This window comes from Melitaea cinxia, chromosome 16, assembly GCF_905220565.1.
Source record: "Melitaea cinxia chromosome 16, ilMelCinx1.1, whole genome shotgun sequence".
In the NCBI taxonomy this organism is placed as follows: domain Eukaryota; kingdom Metazoa; phylum Arthropoda; class Insecta; order Lepidoptera; family Nymphalidae; genus Melitaea; species Melitaea cinxia.
In genome coordinates, this window is record NC_059409.1 from 7,786,719 (window position 1) to 7,800,345 (window position 13,627).

At 31.8% G+C, this 13,627-nt stretch overlaps 1 protein-coding gene across 1 annotated transcript in view; it reads left to right on the forward strand.

The window, feature by feature from the left end:
• The window catches only part of LOC123661254 (semaphorin-2A), a 113,253-nt gene extending 100,194 nt beyond the window's left edge, over positions 1-13,059 (forward strand). Inside the window, exons 10-15 of the mRNA XM_045596241.1 lie at positions 4,821-4,921; positions 5,712-5,884; positions 7,131-7,322; positions 10,241-10,378; positions 12,245-12,353; positions 12,712-13,059. Coding sequence (XP_045452197.1) covers positions 4,821-4,921; positions 5,712-5,884; positions 7,131-7,322; positions 10,241-10,378; positions 12,245-12,353; positions 12,712-12,768 — 770 coding nt within the window. The 3' untranslated portion in view covers positions 12,769-13,059. The remainder of the gene's footprint in view (positions 1-4,820; positions 4,922-5,711; positions 5,885-7,130; positions 7,323-10,240; positions 10,379-12,244; positions 12,354-12,711) is intronic.
• The last annotated feature ends 568 nt before the right edge of the window (positions 13,060-13,627 follow it).

Here is a 13,627-nt window from a genome sequence, read left to right on the forward strand (position 1 = left end):
TTATATTGGATCTAAAAGGAATGATAAGTCAAATTTTTATCATCTTGATACCTAACGTTATCAATAGATAAAACACAATAATTAGGAATAGTAATTGTAAACTTATATAAATAATTGTGTTTGTAGGCAAACGAAGAAAAACCAACTTCAATTATATCGACAAGTAATACAACGTAGTTAGACAAAAAAATTGTCAAGTAAATACGCATTATCAAAGATTACTCCAAAAGTTGTAGTCAGATCTCGATAAAATTTTAATGTGAACACATAATAAACATCGGCTTTCGACTAAATTAAAAATCATCAAAATCGATACACCCAGTAAAAAGTTATGCGGATTTTCGAGAGTTTCCCTCGATTTCTCTGGGATCCCATCATCAGATCCCGGTTTCCTTATCATGGTACTAAACTAGGGATATCTCCTTTCCAACAAAAAAAGAATTATCAAAATCGGTTCATAAACGACGGTGTTATCCCCGAACATACATAAAAAATATATATATATACGGTCGAATTGATTAACCTCCTTTTTTTTAAAGTCGGTTAAAAAGGCAATGTTACCGACATTTTCTTTTGAAAAATAATTTTACTTCCATTTCATTGCAACAGTTCATAGTTTCAGGAACAGAACACGCCAACCGCAGCATATTAAACTAAATAACGTTTTATAGTTGAGTAAAGACCAAATTTTCAATTTAACCTCTATAGTCATTTGAATTTTCCTCTACAAATAAAACAAGAGAAAATTGGTTTAAAAATTATGTTTTTACTACATAAAGGTCACATTTTATTTTTCATGGCTTCAAAATAATAAATAACAATTAATAAAATTATATAACAAAATACTCTACAGTATATTAAGGGTATCATTGTTCCGTCACATTAGTAGGTGACATGTCTTGGAGCTTAAAACGTGTAACGGGGTCGCCATAAACAGATTCGAGTTGCGCCTCCTTCCCCCAGCCTATTTACTAACAAACACACTGAATGCTTTCCCTTGTACTCTATTATCACATCAACTTGATCTTTACATAAAGCAAGTCTAATACATTATGCGAGAAACGTCGATCAAACTTTCATGTATGTAAAATACAAATACATACTTAAGAAACTTACAAATTGAAGGCCTTTCGTCAAGCCTACTCAGACATTTATTGGATAACCTAATCTTAATTTCAGATACAATTCATTAAATTACATCAAAAAAAATTCCGTCGTACATCGCGTTCAAATTACTATTGTTTCCGTAGTTTTATGTATCTGTATTTCTTATGTCATGCTTACTATATTACGATAGAGTTACTTGTAAATTAAAGTGCAAATATTATTTTCATATTTGAAAAAATAGATTAAAAATAATAATAATAACTAAACTTTATTCGAATTAAGAATATTATTGACTTAAAATTATAAACTTCGAATGTAAAATAATTTTCATTCGTTTAAAACCATTAAAACAAGCTCATTCTATATTAATTTCAGGCTTTTTCCGCAGTTAGAGCGGTGATTTGGGTTGAATTATGATTAGATCTATACAACAAAGCAAGCGAAGGCCAAATATTAAAGTATCGGGTAATTACCTTCCATAGTAGGTTTATGTTGGTACAATTGCCCCAAATATGTTTCTCATTATCTTTTACTATAGCCCCGATATTAATCACATTCTTTCAATTGCAATCAAATACTTTACCTTTAAAATTATTACAAATATAATTAAAGTATTAACAAAGCATCTTTATGAAATTACGTATTTTATATTTTTATTTATTTAAACACGTATTTATTTATTTACTCACATAATATATCTTTAATCAGACTGAGAACGTTGATTTGCTATATCTATTACCTATAACCAGCAACACATTAAATATTCTCTTAGTAAAGTGATTTACTTTACAATAGATAAGTTGATGTTGTCTACATATATACAGATATAGATATAGATATGTAAGGTTTTCTTATTTAAAATATGCTTGTAATTCCTTTTATGTTTTAAATGTAGGGTATTTGAAAATTAAATATTGTTTAATCATATTTTAAGATTTTGCTTACTATTTTTTGATTTTTAAATAAGCGGAGTTAAAAAGCATGTTCAAGTTGTTATAATTCATACTAACTTTACTTACCAACTCTTCAAGTGATTTTGTGTTATTTCAGTACAGTAGGTACTCTAGGTACTATCGCTTGTGTTCTAATTTCTTTTACATGTTAACGTCAATTGGACTTCTGTTTTGTTTCTGTTATGTGATGTAAAAGCATTCCTTAATTTAATCTGTATCAAATCACTCAATTTAAATCCTATGTTCAAGATTATTATGTTAAAAAATGTAAATTAGTCTCAAACACATAGTATAAATATGAAATATATGAAAAAATATTTTTAATATAATTTCTATATACATATGTAAATAGCCTACTTCTGTACTAGTTACTCGAGACAAAATATCTATTGATACAATATGTCGCGCATGCTCAGCACACAATCAGCGTATTATGCTTCATTATGAACGACCGTAATACAATAACTGATTTATAGCACAGCAACTATAACTTAACGAACACAATAACAACGGGGCTCTGGGATTCAATGTGAAGTATGACAGGCGTTATCTTAGGGCTGTCGAATTCAGACTACCGAAGTTTCACTAAAAGCTAAACTGTAAATTAAATTGGGATATCAGACTTCCAATCAAGGCAATAAACCTTATGAACACAATACACATTCATTTTCACGTATAATTTAATGAAGTTTTTGAATTGTGGTTGTATTGTCGATATTTAAATGATACTAGCTGTGCCCGCGACTTCGTCCGCGTGAATTTAACAAAAAAGTTATTGTTCAGTTCGCAGAGTTATAAAATAAATAAATTTCTAAAATAAAAGTAGTCTGAGTTACTCCTTATTACATCAGCTGTCTGCCATTGAAAGTCCCGTGAAAATCGATCCAGTCGTTTCAAAGATTAGCCGGAACAAACAGATAGACAGCGGACAGACAGGCAGACAAAATTTGTAAAAATAGTTTGATGAATGATTTGAATAACAATAAAATAGCAGATATAAGCAAATAATATGCACCTATATAAAATTAATTTGTTTATTAAAGAATACATGTTTTTATTAACCCATAATAAAATTCTCTATAAAATTTTGATAAAACATTACAAGCTGATCACCCTAAGTGTGACACGTACCCAGTATATTACTGTTCGTAACTGTGTTAGGTAATTTTGGTACATGTCTAATCCAATTAGCTATTATGATTCGTGGTCCGAATATTAATTTGACGGTCGTACTGTAAGGAGGCTACATTCTGCGACCTTATGTTAACAATGGAGACGGCACTAACTCTGATCACGTATCAAACTCAATTGTATCGCATTTATTAATATTACCATAAAATCTAATACAAACTAAACAAAATTACTCGTTACTTATAAGAAAAGAAAATAATTTGATTTAGAATTTGTTTTTGCCAACTCAGTAGTTTTCTGCCGCCAAAATAAATAACCGACTGTTTTAACAGATTCTGCGGTATCAAGTTTTGTATTGTGCAGTTGCGGTCATGGGTCGCCGTGGTTTTAGCCATTCATTGTTGTGTAGCAAAAGCAACAAACCAAAAATCACGATTGGTTCGTTGCATGCCTCGTTTAACGGCTTGTGGTTTGTTAAACGCTTCAATGACTGATTCTAAGTAATCTAAAACTGAGTACATAGCGATATTCGTGCACGTCACGATCGCCATGCGCCGCGCCCGGTCGACTGTCTGGCATTTTTAATTTTACAAATGGCCATTAAACAAAGAAAATTCGATGTTTTTTTTTACTTCTTATCTAATATTATTTAACTGACAATTTTTTGAAACCAACCTTAAATTATGAATCTATCAATATTATAATTAGAGTGACATTTTTGTTTGTTGCATTTCATCTCTTTGTTTTCTAAGTTATTCTGAATTTTCGAGACAAAGAAACGCAAAACTTAAATACCTTTACGTTATTCTAAATGGTATTTTAAAAGCAAACGTTTCCTACGTCACTTACGGGCAAAGGGCATAATACATACAATAAACAGCCACCTTTCCGACTTTGCTAATTGATCCCCGATGTAACGAACCATTGTAATTTCTCTTACGGCTAGACGCTACCTCCACAATTACAGAAAACCTAATTACAACCAACGAGCTTATGGGAGGAATGAAATAGATTATATGGTTTTATATATTTAATACGAAGGCGTGCTTTAGAGCGTAAATGCTTTTTGTATTATACAAATAGTAAAGTTAGATCATGATTTACACACACACCTTATTGGCATTATTTGTATTGTAGTTCAGTCGTTGCATGTATCAAAAAGTCATTTGAAGGCTTCTTATCTGATTATCAAGTAGGTAACTTAATAATCGTATTTGCTCGCAAACGAAAAAACCGACTTTAATTACATCAAAATGTAATACAACGTAAGTAGACGAACAAAATTAGCAAACGCACTAGTCGTCACTGCGATTTTCCCGGGTTTCCCTCGATTTTTCAGGGATTTCATGATCAGATCCTGGTTTCCTTATCATGGTACCACACTTGGGATATCTCCTTTCCAACAAAAAAAAAATAATCAAAATCGGTTCAATAACGACGAAATTATCCCCGAACACACATTTTATATCTACGGTCGAATTGAGTAACCTCCTCTGTTTTGAAGTCGGTTAAAAAAACTTACATATTCACGTAATAAAGCCCTAACGCTTCCTTTTATTCAAAATAAATAACAGCAAATAAGCAGGTAAAAGCTATGCGACGTTTGAATATTATTTATGATTGTTACAGATGAAGGTAAAATTCATAAAATCGTGCAATGGACTCGGAACGGCGACAGCCAGTCAGCTTTACTTGACATCTTCGACGTTACTCCCGGTGAACCAATTCAGGTATGTGAAGAATAAATTGCATTTTAACACCCGCTTTTCACGTATGAACGTGATAAAAATTGAAGTTGAAATTTTAGCATTGATGACGAAAATATTTTCAAGTGCTGCTACTCCGACAAGCTGTTAATTTTAGTGATTACATTTGAGTCTTTACAAAACTTTATTACATGCCATTCTATCGGGACTTTAAAGCTTTTGTCTGTATAGTGTTGTAAAAATGCATCAATGTCTACACATATATTTTAATGAAAATTTAAATGCTACATTATTGTTAGCGTAAAATAAAAAATAAAAATAATTTAATTTGCGCTACAATATACGTAAAAAGTACAAAATAAGTATTAAGGTAATCAAACCTAAAAGTGTGAGAATCAATATAATTTAAACAATATAAATATTTCCATGCAAAGAGAGTCATATCTATTATAAAAGAACAATTATAATATATCACTTTATAATAAGAAATATTCAAATTTATTTTGTTCGTCAAGATTTGGAACTTCTTTCACGTTGCAATTTTCTAATTTTCAAATAGTATTGAATAAATATTGTAATATACACACACCGTCATCCTGATGAATAGACAACTGTATTCATGTATTATAGATAACAGATGATTGATATAGCTACATTCTTCCGATCATTATACACATAAATAGATATATATTACATAGAAGACATATCGTAATATTACCCCCTTAAAGATTTTATCGAATCCACACAATTAGTCACAGCAAACTGCGCCACAGACTTTTTTATATACTTTATTAAAAGTAACGTGTCTCGCCAGGCGATGGCTCTATCCCGCGTGCACGGGTCTCTGTACGCGGCGTCCGACCGGCGCGTGCTACAGTTGCGCCTGGCGCTATGCGCGCGGCGCTACGACGCGTGCGTGCGCTGTGCGCGCGACCCCTACTGCGGCTGGGACCGGGACGCGGCCGTCTGCAGGGAGTACATGCCAGGGTAAGGACTACTACTGACAAATAAATGTTTTACTCGTAGGATATATTCTGCTTAAAATCTGGAGCCAACCCGTCTGGGAAAGTAACTCGACCTTACAGAAAATCACAGCTAAATAATACTACACTCGAGTAGTATTTTTTTCCTGTAGTGACTAAGAGCTCCTGGGGAGGGTCAGCAACGCGTTTGCGATGCTCCTAGTATTGCACACATCTAAAGGCTACGGTAATCGCTTACTATCAGGTAGGCCGTATGCTTTGTTTGGCGTATGTTTGCCGACTAACGTCGAGTTGCACGAAACAAAAGATTAGACTAACTTAATCGCAAAAATTGTATGAAATTCTTGTGATTAAATTAGTTTAATCTCTACTTAAATTTTAATTTCGTTTCGTGCAACTCGGCGTTAGTCGTTTAAAAAATCTCAATGTAGTTTTCTTAACCGATATTAAGCGCTGACCATCAACTTTTCTTCAAAATTTTATGGAAACAGATATAAATATTTAATAAGTCGATACTAAATACTTTTTCCTGTTTTATTTTTATTTATTTTTTTTCATCAAAAATTTTTTTACGACCCCAGCACGCTGCTCCAAAAAATCTCCACTCCCCACCACTGAAAATCCATACCGACACCATTACTAATGTATCATCTACTAGTGTATATAAACTATATTTCTTATTCTATTACATTTTTATTTAATAATGTGATTTTTTTTTAAATAAAACGATATAACAAGAAAAATAAACGAATATTTCAATTCATTTTAATATTGAAAGCTTCTAGAACGAAGTAACTTTTAGAAACCCAAAAAATTATATTTAGTATTTATTACCAATGTTATTATATAAGATTTTAAATTAACAAGGTTACTTCTAATATTAAACTATTCAAAAACGAGACAAGTCTTGTGAACAAGACATTCGCAGTAAATACCCAAATATCGAGCTCCGCATAATGAAAATAAAAAACATGGTAAATATCCCGTTTATGAATAGTTTTAGCATTATAATAAAATTTAACTAATCTTTAAATTAAATAAAATGCAATTTATATAAATTAATACTAAGAATGAATGATGATGAATATTATTTGATCACAAAACGTTATTTTTAATATGTACATCTTAATACAATACAACATGTAATTATAAAACGAATATTTCCTAATTATTTAATAACACCTTTTATTAGTAAATAAAAATTATATTTAAAAAAAGACAAAAAAGTTTCAACTAAAGTTTATTTACAGGCTAATCCAAGACGTAGCAAATGAAACAGCGGACATTTGCGATTCTTCCATCGCCCGCAAGAGCGTATCGGCGACGTGGGGGCAGAGCCTGCACCTCGGCAGCTTCGTCAAGATGCCGGAAGTGTTGCAACCGAGAGCCGTCACGTGGTTCCACTACTCTAGAGATAAAGGAAGGCATTCCATTACTTTCAAGTAAGTCTTTAATAGAAATTATACAGAAGTTTTAATTAATTTATTTATTCTTGGCATAATTATATCTATCTCAATTTTCGTTTCAATGACAAGTTGTACTTTAGGACAGGTACACAATTACGCATATTCCATTTTAACTCTTACTTATTATCCGTTGCATATCGTAAAGATATTTTATTATTATAATACTAAAATTTACGTCGTGTGATTATATTTAAGGTTACTAAAACGTACTATTTATATTATAAACTAGCTGTACCCGCGACTTCATCCGCGTGAAATTTAACAAAAATGTTATTGTTCAATTCCAAGAGTTATAAAGTAAATAAATTTCTAAAATAAAAGTTACTTCTTATTACATCAGCTATCTGCCGGTGAAAGTCCTGTCAAAATCGGTCAAGCTATTTTAGAGATTAGCCGGAACAAACAGATAGACAGACAGACAGACAAAAATTTTAAAAAATGTTATTTTGGTATATTATGTACCATGTATACATCAATATGCATTTAATAAAAGGCGGCTATTTTAACATTACAAACAGACACTTCAAATTTATTTATGTGTGTACATACAACATTCACAGGAAAACAGTGTGCGGTTTAGGACACACTTAATACATCAAAAAGTTTTTCTACAAAATATTATTAAGTGCTTAATGAAAAAGTAACCTTAATTAAAAAGCTCCTAACAACAAAAAAAAACAATAATTCGTTGTGCGCTCAAAGTGAACATGCGTGTAACAACATTAATTAAAGTGTTTCCAAAACCACCATTATCGCACTTCCTTAGTAATTAAAATGCAGAGGAAAACTCGAGATTCCGTTTCATTCGCCTAGTCCTATCCTTTACGTTTTAAAGCGAGGGTTTATTTCGTTAGCAGAGATGTAATTATTTCTTAAAACGCAGATAATAGGATATCAAATTCGGGAACGTTAAATACAGAAAGGGCTTAGGAGAGACAATTATATACGAATTTTATTTGTTTGTTGTATATAAACAGAGTAAACGAATCTCGTAAGAAATATATTTATTTTATCATCAGCCTTTGTATATAAAAACATAATTATGAAATTAATTGAATTGTTAGAAATTTATTATCTTCTGTAAAAGTATTATGAATTTAGAATATTTCTACTCTTTCAATAGTATTCCGTTTGAAAGAAAAATTTATGCAGATATGAGAATATAAATGAATTTACACCTACTAACACCATAATGAGGCTGACGATTATCTTCATTTAATCTAACTAATATCTTTATTTACTACTTGTCAATTAGATTATTAGGCTAACGAGTCTGTTTTGAAAGATGTTTATCCTCAAACTGAAACCGTAAAACTAGTATGTAATAAATATTAAAACCAGTAAAGATAAAATATAAGATATTGCTAAAATTAAAGCATTTTAGCAAATAAAATATAAATTATTGAATTATTGAAAAAAAAACTGACACATACTTGTTATTCGTTTACCTTACAATGGTAACGCCACTACAGCTGTTCAACCAATAACGCATTTGTGTTTCATTTGCAACTACTATGATTCATGAACAGCGCTGATAATTAAATATTATCAAACTCATTTATAAAAATTAGTAAAAAATAATATTATCAAATAGCAATTACCTTTTGAAATATTGTATATATTTTTGTTTTTGGGAATAAAATCAAGCTGTCAATGCTATAGGTAAGCTATGTAGATAATTATTTTATACTAGCTGACCCGGCGAACTTCGTATCGCCTAACAGTGACTTTTAAGTATTATCACAAATCTTTTGTATGGGAGTATAGAAAAGTGTTGTTTTTAGACTTTTTCAGGAAATTTTAAATTTTTTTTTTTAGAATTTTTCTCTCCGTAAGAACCATCCTCGTACTTCAAGGAATATTTTAAAAAAAGAATTAGCGAAATCGGTCCAACCGTTCTCGAGTTTTGCGCTTAGCAACACATTCAGCGACTCATTTTTATATTAAAGATAATTGTTATTTTGTCTTCTTGTCTTTTTCACGAGTTATTCTTAGCATTAAGCTAAATAATGCTAACCTTGCTAATATTCCGTGGCAATTGGTTAAATGTATAATACCTAAACTATGTACATTGACATTGAGTTAAATATGTGATAGTGGAATGATGTACCTTAACATTAAGTCGAATGTGTACATATTCATAATGTCGACGTCACTGATATCCAGTAAAACTCGAATGAACTAAGTGTCATCTTACTGATCTTTGTAATTTATGTTCTTTCTTTTATGTGTTAATAAATTATATATCTCTATCTCTATAATCTATCTCTTTCTACTCCTATTCATCGGTCTGGGTTTTTGTCTGATTCATTTGCTATTTCTGCTGTTCGTCTCTGGAATTCGTTATCCGAATCCATCCGTAAAGCTCCTTCACGTGACTCATTTAAGAGACAAGTTAAGGGGTTCTTCTTAGCCAAAATTTAACCTAATTTGGTGAACTCAATAAACACTGTAATTGTGTTTTGATTATTGTCGTCAGCTTATTAAATATTATGTATGTATGTAAGCATATATGTATGTTTATATGTATGTATACATATGTGTATCATATGTATGTATGCAAGTTTGTATCCGTTTATGTATGTATATATTTGTATGCTATATATATGAATTATTTGCTCGTGTATATAATATAACGATTGCCACTAACGTTACCTTATATTTCCTCCCTTTTTTTCTTCTTAGTGCGAATTTTACTAATACTCAATTTTGCATACCTACAAACGTCTGCTCTTGTACGTCCTAAGGTTGGCTGGTAGAGAATACTTTTAGCATTAAGCCCGCCTTTTGTACAATTATTTAATGTATTGTGCAATAAAGTATGAATAAATAAATAATAAAATGTATAAATATATAATATTAATAAAATAATAATTCACTGTGTTTCCCCGCAGTAAGCCAGAAAAGTACATCGAGACATCGGAGCACGGGCTTCTCATCCTCGCGGTGTCGGAGGCGGACGCGGGACGCTACGACTGCTGGCTCGGCGGTTCACTGCTCTGCTCCTACAACGTCACCGTCGACACGCACAGGTACTGATAAAAATATATATCGTCTGACTCAGCGTTCCGCATAGTGCTCTCTCACTACCTACTTCGTCCTAAGTCGAGGTGCGATTTCGCTAGGAGATACCCTAAGGACGAATCTCCGTTTTGTAAGTCTTCTTAAAGAACTAACTTTTCTTGACCCGGCCTTCCAAATCGAAACATCCGAAAAAGATACATGCATTTTAAAAAGTCTCTATAAATATATTATTCACATTTTATAATCTGACTAAGTAAATGTTAAAAAATATAACATTTTAAAAATAGAATCGGAACAATGAAAATGCTGTAAGAGAAAATAGGACATTAAACTGCTAAGGTCTAAATAAATAGCAAAATAGGACATTAAACCATTATGTTTAAAAGTTAGAATTTGTATTATTTTTAGAACCAGTTCAACCAGGTCAACAGGGAACATTTGAGACCAGCATCAGACCGCCTTTAGATCAATTTAACGCGGAGTTTGTTTGCTTAATTTACTGGCTCTATTTGAAGAAAAATTGAATTGTGTTTAGAAAGCTGTTTATTTGAAAAGGTTACGCAATACTCAATGTTGTGAATATGAGTGTTTATAATTTTAAGGGATATTGCGTATCACCATTTCATCATTTCAGCCTATCACAGACCACTGGTGTACATAGGCCTCCACAAGTTCGCGCCAAAAAATGGCATGAACTCATGTGTTTTACGCATAGTCACCAGGGACAGACGGGTTGGTGACCGCAGGGCTGGCTTTGTCGCACCGAAGACGCTGCTGCCCGTCTTCGACCTTGTGTATTTCAAAGCCAGCACTTGGATGGTTATCCCTCGATCGGTCGGCTTTTTAAGTTCCAAGGTGGTAGTGGAACTATGTTATCCCTTAGTCGCCTCTTACAACACCCACGAGAAGGGAGAGGGTTTCTATATTCTTTATTGTCGTAGCCACAGATAGATATATTTACTAGCAATTAGTACATCTAGCAATTAAAAACTCGAGGTCTCTGTTTGGAGTCTCTTGTACCTTGTGCAGCAATTAGCACGCACCTCTTCTCGACCAGCAGCAGCATACACAGCAGCCATCCGAGCTTCGACTAGGGTGTATAATGCTTTTTACCTTGGTAAATTAGAAAAAATAAGAACCCATTTCCTTATACTGATTTTCGATACCGTGTCTGAAGGTAGACCACATTTCAAAATTATTTACAATCGCTCTCTTTTAATTAACAATCTTTTGTACCGAGGAGTTATTCAAGTGCCATTATTAGTGAAAAAAATACAGAACCTGTAAAAAAACACTGTTTTTTGAGCCAGCCACGTTGAAAGGATTCCACGAGGAATTTTAAATTTAAACTGTGTTGTTTTCAAATGTATACTATATGACAGGCAAAATCATATAAATCCCAACACATTAAATTTAAATATCGACAGCTAAAAAGGCAGAGCTGTGTATATATTTTTATAAAATGACATACCTGCCACTGTAATACAAAATTGTAATTTTTATCAAAAATTATATTTAGAATAATTATAATTCTTTGCTGTAGGAATTGTTTAGCTACGTATAATACTTTTTTATAACTAGATTATAAGAAATTAAAACTATTGTGACGTACCTATTTTCCCCAATACAATGGTAATACTAACCAAATACTTTAGAGGCGTTTATATGTATATTATGAATATAAACGTTTAGCACGCCTAATATTGCACACGGGAACTATAACGCTTTCGAATACAATATTTTAAACGTTATTTTGAAATGCAGTTATTCAACATTTTCTCTGTCCCACGTGAAATATATTAAATCGTATATTTCGTTATATTTTATTAATGGAGTTAGTATAGTTTTGTATACAATTTTTTTTTCACTTTCAGATGTTCTCCGCCTGAAAAGAGCAACGAATATCAAAAGATTTACTCTAATTGGTGTCATGAATTTGAAAAATATAAAACCGCTATGAAGACTTGGGAAAGAAAACAAGAGGTAGATTAAGGTTTCCATTTCTCAACCATTGATTGCTTTTGTTTTAATTAGAAAACTTTGAATTTGAATACATCTGTTCCATCTTTTTTATTATTTGATTTTTAATGGTATTTATTATAAAATTTTATTTTTAGAAAAACATTAAACATGCGAAATTCTTTTTAGAATGAAACGTTACAATGTTAATAACAAAAATTGGGACAACATATTAGTTTAAATATAAAAAACTGAATAGGTTATTCCTCTTTGAACTCTTGAACCAGTTAATTTATTCAACTCATTTTCTTACAAAAAATAATATAAAAGGAGTTAACGACTTAGTTAAGAAGTATCTTATTCATCTTATTATTTTTTTCAGCAATGTTCGAGACAGAACGACTCGAATCAGAACACTCATCCCAACGAGATTGTGTGATAGCTTCTGAACGTCGCCTATCTCATGTTTCAATCAGTCAACTACTACGCTGGAGCCATTCCAGTGCCATACATCTCAGCGGGCCTCAAATACTTCAACATATTCACTTAAATTATCCGCAGTTTTCTGTGATGGACTTAGTGCCCCGTATAAAACAGTGAAAGCAATAAAATCCGAAGTGCTTTGATATAGAAATATTTCTAAATAAAATATCGTATCCAGCTCAATTTCGTGAACCAAGTGCCCCATATTTCAGTAATAAATAATATAGACAGTAAATAACATTTACCAAAAAAAAAAACGTTAAAATTAAAACGATCCAAGTGCGCCTAAATATTTTACTATCTCTATATTGACTGGTCTTAATACTACAATTTTTTTCAATAAAGCTCTCTATAAAATCAGTGAATAAAAACTTAATGAATCTCAACTGTTTACGTAAAGAGTCATACAGTGAATAAGTTTTACAGTGTTGTTGTGACGGACCTGTGTCCTCCAAAACGTTCCACGGTGACTTCAAGCTCAAGTGAAACTAATGCCCCGTTAGGTTTTGTAAACTCTTCTTAACTGACAGTATTTCAAACGAAACAGCGGAACATGAGAAGGCGATGGCAAAAAAAAATTATGGACCTTATTTATTGAAATTAAGGACTGTTTCCTAGCGTTGTGCGTTGCTTTGTTGGAATATTGAATGTAAAAAGGATTTATCTAAATCGTAATGTAAGTACGCTTCTTTCGTTGACTAAGTAGAGGCCGTTTGTGATCGAAACGGAATTAATTTTGATTATAAATAATAAATTGGTAGTGCATTTAAATTGCCTATAAGTCATATTCGTAGCGAGCGAGTGATATTTCATAG